The sequence below is a fragment of the Triturus cristatus genome, chromosome 10 (genome assembly GCF_964204655.1).
Source record: "Triturus cristatus chromosome 10, aTriCri1.1, whole genome shotgun sequence".
NCBI classification, from domain to species: domain Eukaryota; kingdom Metazoa; phylum Chordata; class Amphibia; order Caudata; family Salamandridae; genus Triturus; species Triturus cristatus.
In genome coordinates, this window is record NC_140593.1 from 1244670629 (window position 1) to 1244685643 (window position 15015).

The 15015-nt window shown below is 49.8% G+C and overlaps 1 protein-coding gene across 3 annotated transcripts in view; it reads right to left on the reverse strand.

Annotated features, from left to right (window-relative positions):
- The window catches only part of IQSEC2 (IQ motif and Sec7 domain ArfGEF 2), a 559465-nt gene that overhangs the window by 107687 nt on the left and 436763 nt on the right, over nt 1–15015 (reverse strand). For all 3 annotated transcript variants that reach the window (XM_085629906.1, XM_085629904.1, XM_085629905.1), the window contains 2 exons: nt 771–932; nt 300–473 (listed from right to left, as the gene is read on the reverse strand). In XM_085629906.1, the coding sequence (XP_085486032.1) occupies nt 300–473; nt 771–932 (336 nt within the window). The remainder of the gene's footprint in view (nt 1–299; nt 474–770; nt 933–15015) is intronic.

Below are 15015 nucleotides of genomic sequence, written 5' to 3' on the forward strand. Positions count from 1 at the left end.
TGGCAGAGGACAGTGAAAGAAGTGACTGTGACAGCAGAGCGCCGAGGGTCTGGTAAGGACAGTGAAAGCAGTGACGGCAACAGAAGAGCGCCGAGGGGCTGGCAGCGGACAGTGAAAGCAGTGACAGCGACAGAAGAGCGCCGAGGGGCTGGCAGCGGACAGTGAAAGCAGTGACGGCGACAGCAGAGCGCCCAGGGGCTGGCAGAGGACAGTGAAAGTAGAGGGAGAGAAGGAATTGGCAGAGGAATCTTCACTAAGCACTACCAGAGGCAGGAAAAGCACAGAGGGCGTAGACTCACCTGCGTCGGAGAGGTCTCGCAGAGAGCTGCTGAGTGTGCTGCGCTTCAAGCCGTCGCCGGCGGCGTAGTTGTCTTCCAGGCTGGTGCGGGTCAGCGTGCCATTCATAGCCTCCTTAATGCCAGGCCCCTGGGAGGCGTTGGGCCGCATCCCGCCTTTCTGCTTCTCAAGTTCAGCTGTGAGGTGGTCGAGGAAGGGCACAGGTGAGACATAGAACCAAAGGGCACAGTTAGTTACCATTCGTATCACATTCCAAGAAAGCACAATATTTTTTCATAGGCCCTGCACTGGAGACACAGAAGATGGACTTCCGTCATCATCTGATGCTGGACAGAAATGGCATATCACAAGGTGGGGTGCAGAGAGACACTCCAGTCAGGAGACACGATGGCACAGGAGAGAGGCACAGGAAGGGGCCTGGAGCTGTCTGAGCAGTCACCCCACCCAAAAGAAGGAAATCTCTGGACACTTACACTCCACGCGGTATTTCTCCATCTCTTGCACCTCCGCAATGGACTCTCGCAGGTCGCTGGTGAATCGCAGTCGGTCCTGGAGACTGGGAGCGTTGAAGATGATGAGCACCTTGCGCTCGCCGCCAGGCAGGGCGGACAGCAGTTTGATTCCATACTGGTAATCTGGAGGGAAGAAATCCACACAAGTGCATGAGCAGAGAACACCAACCACAAAAACGAGAGCGCTAAACGTCAGCCAGACGAACAGAGGCGCTGAGAACAAGCTCCATTGGTAATGCTCTTTATGCATCCTCTGTCTAACCGCACCTGAGGAATATCAACCAAGAACCAGCGTGGATCAGGAGAATTCCTCCTGTGATAGTCCCGCGTGCCAACAGTTGGCACCTTGTGCTCTGTGGCGGTCTGCACCCCCCCCCCCCGAAGTGATGGTGAGGAGCCGTATACAAGGGCCACCTTCTTAATCTGTCTCTTTGAGGAGCTGTGTTTCTGCACCCTCAGAAAGGCAGCACTAATAACAAATTATAGAAGACAGAGTGCCAAACTTCAACCTGGAACCTTATTATCATGTTGAGGAATCCCCTCCCAGATGGGGACGTGGGAAGGCCGCGAGGAGTCCGAGCTTAGACAGGGTATCCACGGGAAGGAATATGCTACTTACCAGTATGCATCTGTTCTTGGCATGTAGAGCTGCAGATCTACACACTTTTGCATAGATCGCCATCTGGTGTTGGGCCCGGATGTTTGCAGTTTGTTTTTGCTCTTGGAAAGCCTTTGGAAGTCATGAGGTCGGTGACTCCTCCCTTGGTTTGTATTGCGCATGGGCTTCGGCTCCATCCTCAGATTGTTTTTCGCCAACAGGGAAAGATGAAGCGTAGTAATAACAGTGAAGAAACCCATGTGTGTTGTATCTAAATAAGATAAACTGGAACAGATAAAGGTAGCCGGGGAGGCGGGTGGGCGTGTGTAGATCTGCAGCTCTACATGCCAAGAACAGATGCATACTGGTAAGTAGCATATTCCGTTCGAGGCATATGAGCTGCAGATTACACACTTTTGCATAGACTATATAGCAGTTCCCAACCTTAGCAGCGACCACCCGTATCTGTTGCAGTGGTTTGAAATAGTGTTTTTAGTACAGCCTGGCCCACACTAGCTTGTTGCTTAGTTTGCACATCTACACAGTAATGTTTAGTGAAAGTGTGCGATGTTGACCATGTAGCTGCTTTGCAGATATCATCTAATGGGATGTTCCCTAGAAAAGCCATAGAAGCCCCTATCTTTCGTGTAGAGTGGGCTTTAGGGGGAACAGATAGCGTTCGTTTTGCTTTCTGGTAGCAAATCTGTATGCATTTTACAATCCACCTAGCTATCCCTGATTTAGAGATGGGGTTGCCTTTGTGTGGTGGAGAGAAAGAGACAAACAGTTGCTTTGTCTTCCTGAAAGGTTGTGTTCTCTGGATATAGTAAAGTAAGGCCCGTTTAACATCTAGCGTGTGTAGAGCCCTTTCTGCAACAGTTTGAGGTTGTGAGAAAAATACCGGTAATTCTACCGATTGGTTTAAATGAAAGGGGGAAATGACTTTGGGTAGGAATTTTGGGTTGGTACGGAGAACAACCTTGTTCGGGTGCATTTGGAGAAAAGGTTCCTGTATAGTAAGTGCTTGTATCTCACTGACCCTTCTAAGGGAAGTGATGGCTACAAGGAAAGCTGTTTTCCATGTGAGAAATTGCAGTTCGCATTTATGCAAAGGTTCGAAGGGCGGTCCCATTAGCCTTGTGAGAACTATATTTAAGTTCCACACAGGTGAGGGTGGTACTCTGGGGGGAATTATTCGTTTGAGGCCTTCCATGAAGGCTTTAATGGCAGGCACTCTGAAAAGTGACAGGTGCTGTCTGTTCTGTAGGTAAGCGGCAATTGGTGCGAGGTGTAGCCGAATGGATGTATATGCTAGGTTACACCTTTGTAGATGGAGTAAGTAGCATATGATGTGCTGTATAGATGCGTCTAGAGGGTTGATTGTGTTGTTATGGCAATAAACAACAAATCTTTTCCAATTGGCAGCGTAGCAGGCTCTAGTGGTAGGGCGTCTAGCTTCTCTAATGACGTTCATACAGTCAGGGGGAAGGTTAAGGTATCCGAATTCTAGGATCTCAGGAGCCAGATCGCAAGGTTGAGCTGAGCTGGGTCCGGGTGTTTGATCTCTCCATGGTTCTGGGTTAGGAGGCATGGTGAGAGTTGTAGCTTTTGGTGTGGGACTACCGAGAGTTCCAACAGTGTGGTGTACCACGGTTGTCTGGCCCACGTTGGAGCTACTAGGATCAGTGTGAGGTAATGCTGTTGTAGCTTTCACACCACTAATGGAATTAGTGGGAGAGGTGGAAAGGCGTACGCAAATTTGCCTGACCAGTTCATCCATATCGCATTGCCTTTGGACAATGGGTGTGGGTATCTGGCGGTGAAGCTTGGGCATTTTTTGTTTTCGTGGGTGGCGAAGAGGTCTATGTGTGGATGCCCCCACATCTGAAAGAACGGGTGAAGTTCCCACTCGTGGATCTGCTGCGTCTGTCTGCTGAGCAGATCTGCCATGGTGTTTTGGACTCCTGGGACATGTTGGGCTAGGAGAAAGATTTTGTGTGGAATTGCCCATCTCCATATGCTCTGTGCTAGTTGAGAGAGCTGTGGAGAGTGTGTGCCGCCTTGTTTTTGAATGTAGTACATGGCCGTCATGTTGTCTGTGCGAATAAGGACGGCCTTGCCTAAGATCTGTCTCTGAAAGGATTTTAGGCTAGAAAGATTGCCAGTAACTCCAGATGGTTGATATGGAGTAACTTTTGTTGCGGCGTCCATGTGCCCTGCACTGTGAGGTGTAATAGATGAGCTCCCCAGCCGGAGAGCGATGCGTCTGTTGTTAGGATTATTTGTGGAACCGGGTCCAGGAACGGTCGACCTCTGGAAAGATTTGTGGTGTTCCACCACTGCAGAGAGCGATGGGAGCGACCGTCCACCAACACCAGATCTGTTAATTGACCCTGGGCCTGGTTCCATTGGCGCGCTAAGCACTCTTGGAGTGGACGCATCTGGAGTCTTGCATGAGGCACTATGAAAATGCAAGAGGCCATCATCCCTATTAGTTTCATGAACACTCTTGCTGGGAGAGAGTGTTGAGGTATGAATCTTTGACGCAAAGCCTGAATACTTGCAATCCTGGCAGGATTGGGGTAGGCTATGGCTTTTGAGGTGTCTATGGTGGCACCGAGGTATTGCTTTATGTGGGATGGTGTTAGCTGGGACTTTTGGTGGTTCACCGTGAAGCCTAGCTGGTGAAGTAGTTGGATTCTAGTGGCGGTGTGATGTACACATTGGTTGTTGGACGTGGCTTTTATTAGCCAGTCGTCCAAATATGGGAAGACGTGAATGTGCTGTCTTCTGAGGTGTGCCGCCACTACCGCTAGGCACTTGGTGAATACCCTTGGTGCTGTTGTGACCCCGAATGGGAGCACCTTGAACTGGTAGTGTTTCCCGTCCACTACAAATCTGAGGTACTTTCTGTGAGCATGGTGTACCGGAATGTGAAAGTATGCGTCTTTCAAGTCCAGTGTGGTGAGAAAGTCGTTCTGGGAGAGGAGCGGAAGTACCTGCTGAAGTGTTACCATGTGAAAATGGTCCGAATGTATGTATGTGTTTAGAGGCCGGAGATCTAGAATAGGTCGTAGAGTCTCGTCTCTTTTTGGTATCAGAAAATATAGGGAGTAGACCCCTAAATTTTGCTGATTGGCGGGAACTTGTTCTATTGCATGTTTTTGTAGGAGGGAGATTACCTCCTGTTTCAGTAATGTGGAATGTTCTTGTGACATTGGGCGTTGCCTGGGTGGAATGTTTGGGGGGGTAGATGTCAATTCTAGGCAGTACCCTGAGCGAATCATTTGGGTCACCCATCTGTCTGAGGTGATGGTCTCCCAGACCTGAAGGAAATTTTGTAGCCTGCCTCCGACCGGAGTGGGATGGTCTGGAGGGAGCGGGGGGAAGTCATTGGGTAGGCGGTGTCGCAGAGCGGGCGGTATTTGTTTTGCCTCTGCCTTTATTGTTATTGCCCCTATAGCCGCCTTTTCGATAACCCCTTGTGAAGGTGGATTGAGCAGGGGATTTGTAGGAAGTGGACGCGCTATCTGAGGAGTAGCCTCTAGACGTACCCCGAAAGGAAGAGCGGCGAAAGGAGCGCCTAGGAGGGTGTGACTGCAGGGCTCCCATAGATTTCGCCGTATCCGTGTCCTTCTTAATTTTCTCGAGGGCCTCATCTACCTTTGGGTCGAATAGGTGTTCTTGGTCAAAGGGATGATTTAGGATGGAGGCCTGTACCTCAGGTTTGAAGCCTGAAACTCTCAGCCAAGCATGGCGACGGAGGAGGACGCTAGTGTTAATGGCCCTAAAGGCTGTGTCTGCTGCGTCTAAAGCACAGCGTATAGAGGTGTTAGTTATAGTCTTACCCTCTTGAATTAATTCATTGGCCCTATTTTTGTATTTTTCTGGGAGATGGTGCAGGATGGTTTCTAAGGTCATCTTGTGGATTATTATAGTTGTCCCATGGGTCTGGGGATCCTGTAGGGGTGGGGTCTTGTGGCACATCCCCGGGATCGTAATATGGGTCCCCCTGATCATCATCGTCTGGAGACGGGGTCGGGGAGCGATGAGGTGGGGGTGGAGAAGGCGGAGGGGGCGGAGGTGGAGAGGGTGGAGGAGGTGGGGAAGGCATTCTGAAAGGGGAGGTAGCAGAGTCCTTCCTCTTTGGAGGTGGAGGCGGAGACGGTTTGTCCAAATGTCTCTTTTTAGAAGAGAGTGCCAAATGTCCAGTTTTTGGATCCTTGGTAAGTGTCTTTTGCAAGGGATCCGGTGTAAACAGTTCCTGTGACAATGTTTGTTCCGTCGGCGCCGAAGGTTTCGGGGCGATGACTTTTTAGGCTTGTCCGTGCCGTGCTTTTTGGGAACCTCCGATTTCTTGGTCGGCGCCGAGGTGGGCTTCGGCGCAGAAGTGTCGGTGCCGAGGGCCTTATGGGGTTTGGTCGGTACCGAAAGGCTGGGTTTCGACACCGAGGACTTTGGTGCGGAGCTCGGTGTCGAGCTAGAGGCCGGTCTCTTTTTCGGTGCCGAAGCGTGTTTCTCGGCACCGCTGGAAGGCTGGCTCGATCCCGAGCCGCCGGAAGGCTTATTTGGCTTCTTCACCGGGCCCGAAGGTGGGGTGTTTGAAGCAGTGTCTCTGGTCTTGACTAGGCCTGGAGGCGAAGGCGTGACCGAAGCCTTTCTGGGTTTCGGCGCGGGTGCGGGAGGGGGTATAGTACTCACGACCCTCTGCGCCGGGGTTATGTCCTCCACATCCGAGTCGTCTGCTTCGGAAGCACTGATGAGGTCCTCTTCGGTGTGCTGCTGTCCCGGACCTTCGACGTCGTCCCCGAAGATGTCGACTGGAACGGAGGTCGAGGAGTGCGCCATGTTTCGTCTGGCCCTTCGATCTCGAATAGTCTTTTTCGATCTGAAAGACTTGCAGGCCGGACAGTCTCGAGCCTCGTGTTCAGGGGAGAGGCAGAGGTTGCACACCTCATGAAGATCGGTGTGGGGGAATTTGGACCCACATCGAGGGCACTTCTTGAATGGAGTTCTTTCCATCAGCCAGGACCGGAGCTTGGATAGGCCCGAAGGCCGCCGTCGACGACTGGAATCGAAGATGTGTCGAAGAGAAGGTGATTGAGGAGATCTGGATCTAAACAATACCGCGATGAGCGAGGATTCCGCTTCGATCTTCGAACTGGAAATGTTCGGAACCGGAGCGCGAAGTATTACATCCGAGCCCGATGGCGGAAAAAAACATTCTGATGATGGAGCCGAAGCCCATGCGCAATACCATCCAAGGGAGGAGTCACCGACCTCGTGACTTCCAAAGACTTTCCAAGAGGAAAAACAAACTGCAAACATCCGGGCCCAACACCAGATGGCGATCTATGCAAAAGTGTGTAATTTGCAGCTCATATGCCTCGAACAGAGTGTTACCACAAGTAAGTCATTTGTACTTCGAATGGACACTTCTAATCACAGATTCCTTCCCTTAAGAACGCTACCACAGCAGCACTTCTGAGAGGGTCGGTGAAGGGGCCCAGACCTCCCTCGCAACTGGCTGGCAAGGTAGTGGTGTTTCCTAAATGTGTACCTTGACACTCATGTCACAGCCTAGTAGATGCCCCTCACACCTGCCAGTGCCTTCGAGAGACCTTGGAACTGGTGGGAGAGCCTGGGGGCCCTCCTGGCCCCCAGGTGGAAAGCCTTCTCCCACAATTGCCTTCGCCTGATGGATGCAGTTCTTTGGGGGACATCCATCTGACCCTGTGTAATAACCTTGCTGAGGTATTGAACCCGGTGGTTCGGGAGAGGAAAGCGAGGAGAGAAAGAGCCTCCTGGTTCAATGCCAGCTGCAGGAAAGCCAAGGCAGACCTTCTCCAGACACTCAAAAACAGGGAGGCCCCTCTGGTCATTAGGGAAAAGCGGGCCGCTTATAAGCTCCTCCTTGAAAATGCCAAAATAGACTGGGAGAACTGGTCAGAAATGACATCTGCTCTCAAAGTCAGAGATCCCAGGAAGTTCTGGCAAATAGTGAAACATGGCTCTGCTGAGCCTGTTCTGGCTATAGAGGCAAATATTGCGCCCGAAGCGTGGGAGGAACATTTTTCATCCCTCTATAGTGTAGCTGGGCTGGATCACCTGGGAACCGAGGCTGGAGAGATTGTGTCCCTAACCACTGGTAATTCCTCCATGATGGAAGATTTTAACTTGGAGGATTTGGAAATGGCGATTGCTCGCCTTTCCTCGGGAAAAGCGCCAGGACTTGACAAGCTCCAAGGCGACCTCTTAAAACATGAGGTTAGAATCTGGGCCCCCTACTTCCTCGTACTTTTTAACGCCATTGTCCATGGTATGCCGGTTCCCTCTACTTGGCTGGGGGCAGAGATTTCCCTATATTTAAAAGGGGTTCACCTCTGCTTCCAGCCAACTACAGACCGATCAGTCTGATAGACGTCCCCCAGAAGCTTTTCGCGAGGCTTCTGTTGGATCGACTTTCGGACTGGATCGAAGATAGGGAAATCTTGAGCCCCCTCCAGGCTGGGTTTCGACAAAAGGTCTCTACCATAGAACAGGTCTTCAGGCTGTCCCTCATATATTGGAAAACAATACAGTTGGAGGGTGGCAGCCTCTATACTGTGTTTGTGGACCTGAGGGCGGCCTTTGACCTGGTTCCACGAGGTAAGCTGTGGGAAGTGCTGGCTAGAGTGGGGGTACCTAGTGGTTTATTGTCGATGATTATTCGACTTCACACCAACACCTATGCTCAAGTGAGGTGTGGTAAGCAGGGCGCCCTATCCAACAAGTTTCCCGTTGGCAGAGGGGTAAGACAGGGGTGCGTACTTGCACCGACCCTGTTCTGCCTCTTTGTCAACGGGGTCATTGACCATCTCAACGGGGTCCCTAATTCTGACGTCCCAAAGCTGGCAGGAAGGAGGGTTCTGGCAATTATGTTTGCGGATGATACCCTCCTCCTCTCCAAGTCGCCGATGGGAATCCAGCGTGTTCTGGATGGCTTTGTGGACTTCTGTAGAGAGCACGGACTGGAGATTAACACCACGAAGACCAAATTTATGGCCTTCAATCCCCCGCCTAGGTTCCACTGCATTCCCCGCATAGGGAATAATACGTTAGAACGGGTTAACACCTTTGAATATCTTGGTGTAACCCTCAATGAGAAAATGGGGTGGGGTCCGCACCAGGAGAAAGCAAAGCTAAAACTAGTACAACATGTGGGTGGGATATTAAGGCTGTTGGGGAAGAATAGGTCAACCCTTAAACCTATAGGCCCTCCGCTCCACATTTATAGGGCCCAAGCCAGAGGAGCCGTTATTTATGGCAGTGAATTATGGGGCCACAAAGTCTCGTCTTGTTTGGCAAAGGAGGAGAACAGGTTTCTCAGGTGCTTAGTAGCCCTCCCTCCAAGTACACCTTTAGTGCCACTAAGACTTGACTTAGGTATTAGACCCCTGGAAGAAGATCTGGCGCTCCGCCCTCTGATCTACTGGCGTAGACTGTGGGCGGTGCCCGAACTGATCCATTATAGGCAGGGCTTGCAGGAAGTCCTTAGCCTTCCGAATTCGGGGAACATTGGTTGGCTCAAATTTGTAAGGAGTAGTCTGGTGGGTCTAGGCCTTGACACCCTATGGAATGATCCTCTAGATGCTTGCCCCAGGCTTCCAAAAAAGGCCCTCACTAAAATGTACTATGACTCCAAGGCTCCCACATTGCACCCCTCCATAACCCCTGGGACCCTCACGGAGCAATTCATTTGTATTAAAAATGCTTATAGTCTGGAACCAGCCCTGGACAATATACACCCAGTACTAATAAGGAAGTTGTATCTGCAATGGAGGCATGGGTCCCTGCCAATCCGTGCATTCACTAGTCACTGGATTGAGTCCGCACCTAGCACTTGCCCGGCATGCAGAGTAAGTGATGAAACTGAACTGCACATAATATTCTTTTGTCCGGGCTATAGTGAGGCTCGGAGAAAATGGATCATCCCCATTTGCAGGAATTTGGGTTTTACTAGGTGTCATGAAGCCTTTAGAATCCTGAAGAGTGAAATGGCTGCCCATATTGTGTTTGCTGTGGCCAAATTTCTGGGGGCTTTTTGGCATACAAGGAGACGGTACTTGAAAACGTTCACCTGATTCAATTTGTACTGGCTCAAACTGTATATGATTGTTGTAACGAGCGGCCATATAGATGTCCTGGTGTTCTAAATGTTTTAAATATTTGAAACACTTCTTAACTAATTAAATGCACGTTTTTAAATATTTTAATAATAGTATAATTTTATGTATCTTTTATGGAGATATTCTCCGAAATAAAGTTTATTTGACTTGACTTGGTTCTTTCGCCCGTGCGCAGCAGACTTCCATACAAACGACATCCATCTTGGGAGGGCTTCTCTTCCGCAGTAACTTGCCTTTCTTTGCTCCAGAGAAGTTCACAAACTGCTGATCGTCCACAGGACGGCGGTTTGTGCGGTTCATGTAGAAGCTGAAAGCCCCTTCACGGTCAGCTCGGTTCAGCCTCTGCTCCTCTTCCGAGGGGACAGGTGGAACGAGAAGCTTCACAGAGCAGCACGATCGGCCATCGTGGAAAGGAGTCACAACGTTTGGTCTCAAGGATCCGGGTCCTCAGAGTGCGTCTGTCTGGGAGAGAGGTCCATGGAGGCCACGTGGAGAATGCACGCAGTTCAATCACGCAGCGCGCAGAGGCGATGGTTCAGGCGTCAGAAGTCACATGGAGCAGGTGTGTACGGACTCGAAAAGAGTGCACAAAACGAGCGTACCAAGCTCAAGTCTCACTGGGCATGACGAGCGGCTTTGAGGGACAGATGTAACGCAGACCTTTTAAAAAATCATCACAGCGGGATTTATAAAGAGAGGGTTTATCAGTTAAATGAAAAAAGGCTGGAAGAACAAGAAATGACCCTTAAGTGTGTCCTCTGCGAGGCCTTGCAGGGCTGATGATAAAATCAAAAATAATACGCCCAAAGGTTAGGCCGACAGAGGGTCCCGATGATGAGTGTCAAAGCAGTCGATTCATGTCTCATACACCCTTATGCATCAAGCCAAAATCCAGTCGGTAAAATACCGATTCCTTATTAGCTCCCGGTATTAAGTAGAAAATACCCAATCCCAATGCATCAACCCAAAAGCAGAAATCGGTATTTAAGGAATCCTTAAATAGCGATTCTTTAAATAGGGATTCCTTAAATACCGATTCCTTAAATAGCTCTTGCATTTAAGGAATCCCAAAGTGAGATTCCTTAAATGCAATGCATCAAAGTTAAAAAATTAGCGATTTCGCTAATAAGGGGAGCAAATTACCATGAAGATGAACTGCATGGTAATTTGCAAAAACTTTGAAAAATGCACTTTTGTGCATTTTTCAAAGTGTCATGTTGCGCACACACATGCCCTTAGAGCATGTGTGTGTGCAACATATGTGCACATATCATTTTCAGGGGTGCAACAGGGTGTCCTTTTGACACCCTGGCACCCTTGAAAGTGCTCCAGCTATTAGCGATTCGGTAATACCGAATCGCTAATACAGAATGGCTTTACATTCATTCCTATGGGCCTCCAAGCCCATAGGAATGAATGGGTAGGTATTCCTTATTACCGATTCGGTATTACCGATTCGGTAATAAGGAATGTTAAGGAATCGCTATTTTAATAGCGATTCCTACATGCATAGCCTTTTGCTATTCCTTATTAGCGATTCCTTATTTTTCGCTAATAAGGAATCGCAAATGCGAATGTTGATGCATATGCCCCATAGTGCTTAGAGAACATGGAATGTATCTGAGGGCGACATCTGGCACGGCAGCCGCTGGTCCAGCTAACTTCACTGCCGCTGCCTGATCTCCAGGGAAGGGGATGCAGGGTGCGAAGGCTGGGGAAGGATCCTTCCCTCTTTCTCAGACAGGACGTCGTCCCACAGTAGTAGCTGGATCAGAAGGCAAACGCTCACGCTAAGGAGTTCTGTTGCCAAATTCTCCTGGCCCAATTCGGGGCTACTACGGTGACAGGGGCCCGATCTGTCCTGACAATACTCAGAACTCGAGGCAAGGCAGGATTGCATATGGATACCTGTGTCTTATCATTACAACGCGTGCTATTACCACGCAGTACGAAACAACGCAGTCGTAACAACGACCGCGTTGTTACCACGCGTGGCATTACATCGCAACTCGTTTCTACGACTTGCTCTAGGGGGCGCGCTGGACTTAGGAATAGTATAAATTATTATTCCTACTCCAGTTAGCGCAACAGCAGGGAAGGTGTTGGATTTAAAATGCAACACATTGCCTGGTTTTGCGCAAGTTGTTGAAACGTCTTGCAATGTAATGCCACGCGTGGTAACAACGCGGTCGAGTCCAAGAAGCCTCAGCACCATCCTCACCAAGACCCAGGTTTGAGATCGAAGCCCAATGCTTCCTTTGCGTAGGTGGTTACCGGTGGAGCCCACAGGCACTCATTTTTGGGGACTGGCAATTATTTTGACCCAGAGAAAGAGAAAGAAAAACAAAGGGGAAGAAGGAGGAAGAGAAAGATGGAAAAACAGTGACAAAGAAAGCAGGAGTAAAAAAGAACCCTAAAGAGGGGAATAAAGTGGCTGGGACTATCTGATGGTGGAAGAAGGGGGCACGAGGTGGAATCAAGGTTACGCAGCCTTGGTGTTTGGCACCCTGGCATTCAACAGCACCGGCCGCAGGCTTCTGATCAAATCTTTGAGCGCGACCCTTATTCTTTTAAAAATTAAGCACTGCTGAAACTTCAGGAACAGATCCTGAATGTTCCAGACACCCTTCAACGCTGAGACGGCCATCCACCCATCGTGTCTGGAAAAAAAGAATAGTAAAGGGAATCCTGTGTTTGAGGCACCGGTGGATCGTCGACTCAGACAGAAAGCCCCAAAGATGCCACAAGTTTGTCCGAAGCTTGTTTACGAGTGACTGTAGAAAGCTCGCCTTGAGCAGCCAGTCGAGGTGTGAGAACACATGTATCCCCGACTGTTGAAGGTGGACAGCGACAGCCGCCATTACTTTTGGGAATACTTAAGGAGCCGAAGAGGAGTAGGGAAGTTGGAAGTGTTCTGATCCCATCGTAAACCACAGATAATGCCTGTGGGACTGGAGGGCAGGACATGAAAATGATCGTCATGCAAGTCTAGCGACACCATCCAAACTGCTGGGTCTAGAGCAGACAGAATCTAAGACAGGTTACTATTTTGAATCTGTCTTTCCGCAGAAAGGCATTAGAGGATGTAGGTCCATTACAGGCCGGAGGCCTCTGTACTTCGTTTGAATGGGGAAGAAGCACTATAAGCGCCCCTTTGCACTCTCTGAATCCAGTAAATGCTCGAGAACACCCTTGGCCAGCAGAAGACTCACGTCTAGCAATCAATCAAAGACATTTGTACAGCGCGCGGCTACTTCGGCAGAGGTGTCCCGGTGCTTGCAAGAAGATCCAGAATTGGGACCTCCAGAAGTCAGTATGACATGGAGCGAAAACAGGGCGGGGAGGAAATGAAAGGATGGGCGAAGCCTGTTTGAGTCATTTGCAAGACTTATCTGTCCGACGTTAAGGCTATCCAGCTGGGGTGGAATTGTTATATCATGCCTCCTACTGGCTGAGTGTGAACCTTTCAGGGTAAGCCAAAGCGGCTTGGTAGCCACTGCAGCAGGCGAGGAGTTAGATGAGGACTGGACCCGCTGCTGCAAAAGGTACGGGCTGGCAATGTCTGTAGGTTAGTCCTCGGGATAGTGTGGATGGAACTGCTTGGCACGAGAAAAGAATCCCAGAGATCGCGCTGTCACTCCAGCGTCCTTGAATCGCTTGAGAGACAAATCAGCCTTCTCCCCAAATCACACGGCGCGGTCAAAGGGCATCTCCATAAGGGACGCCTGGCAGAGCTTGGATCATGCGGCCATGAGGCGACGGGTACGAGCCTCACTGAATGGCAGAAGTGGCTCACGAGGCGGGACTGCTTGAAGGGTTTCAGAGCATATATTTGCCTTAGTGTAACAGGAGGCAGTTGTAACTCTAGCCACATCCCTGCCCTTCAGACTTCTGCCGGTAAAGAGGAGATTTCTTCTGCTGGTTGCCCAGATGGCAGGTCTGGATCGGTCTTTGGGGACGTATCGAGTTGACTAGAATTCTCCAAATCAAAGCAGAGCCTCTCATCAGAACAGTGAGGGGGACGCAAGTTATCCACCTCCTCTTCTTCATCAGTGTCACAGGGATAGTTTTGTACACTCCACAGTGTGTCAGAGTCGGACCCAAATGAAGCTCTAGCCTGTGACGGTGCTGACATCGAGGCAGCCATCGAGAGTCTGGCAGTGCGTTTGTAATCTCACCGTGACAGACGCGGAGCGAGCAGACACTGGTTCTCAGTCTGAGATTTCAATGGAACTGGGGTCTGGGTCAACACCAGCATATTTAGGTTGCACATGGGTGCAGGTGCAGAACGTGGTGATGCTGGGTTCCCTCTAGGAACCTTCTGATGACTGGTGTGGTAAAGAAACCTTTCTCCCTTTGAGTCCCCCGGTGTATGCCACTATGGCTGCCAGGTGGACCTTGACTGATGTGTGGGTGGGTTCACCCTCTAGCGGGTACGCAATGACGGTAGTGTCCTGTGTTTTTTGGTCCATGATCCCTTCCGTCACACGGTGAACACATCTGTTCCACTTTGCAGTATAGAACTTTCATCTGCTTGGTCCTTCGGCTTCCCCCAGCTTCTCCATGCTTCTCTGAGGGAGACCCAGGTCTTCAGGAGCAAGGCAGACCGAGGGATAGACTTGTTTTTCCTGAATTGTCAGTATGTCTCGTCTTGTGCGGTTGGTAGTTTTATTATTGCCCCCTGTGAGAGTTGTTTTTCTTCGAAGAAGTCTTTCGAGTCACAAGGTAGGTGACTCCTCCTTTCGGTGATAGTGCGCATGGACATCGACGCCATTGTTAGATTTTTTTCCCCGCAGAGGGTGAGAATGGAGTTAGTAAGTGTAGAATAGAGATGTCCATGTGTATTTATGTAAACTGAGACACTGCAACAGCTATGGGATACCGGGGAGGCGGGTGGGCGCATGTGAATCCACAGCTCTACATGCCAAGAACAGATGCTTACTGGGTAAGTAACATTTTCCGTTCGAGGCATGTGAGCTGTAGATCACATGCTTTGCATAAACTATACAGCAGTATAATCCCAAAGCGGTGTTTACCTGTAGTTGTTGTAGTGGTCTGAAACCGTGTTTTAAGTACTGCTTGGCGTACATTAGCTTGTTGCCTTGGTGTGGTTTAGACCATGTTGCTGCCTTACAGATGTCAGCGAGGGGAATATTCCCTAAGAAGGCCATAGCGGCCCCTATTTTGGGAGTGCAGGGGGTATTATGAAAGTGCTTTTCGCTTTCACATAACATGTCTGGATACATTTCACGATCCATCTTGCAATTCCTGATTTAGATATGGGATTGCCTTTGTGTGGTAGTGAAAAAGCAACAAAAAGCTAGTTTCTTTTGCGAAATTCTTTTGTTCTTTCCATATAATATAGTAGAGCTTTTCTAACAGCAAAGGTGTGTAGAGCTCATTCTACTACAGATTCAATTTAAGGAAAGAACACAGGTTA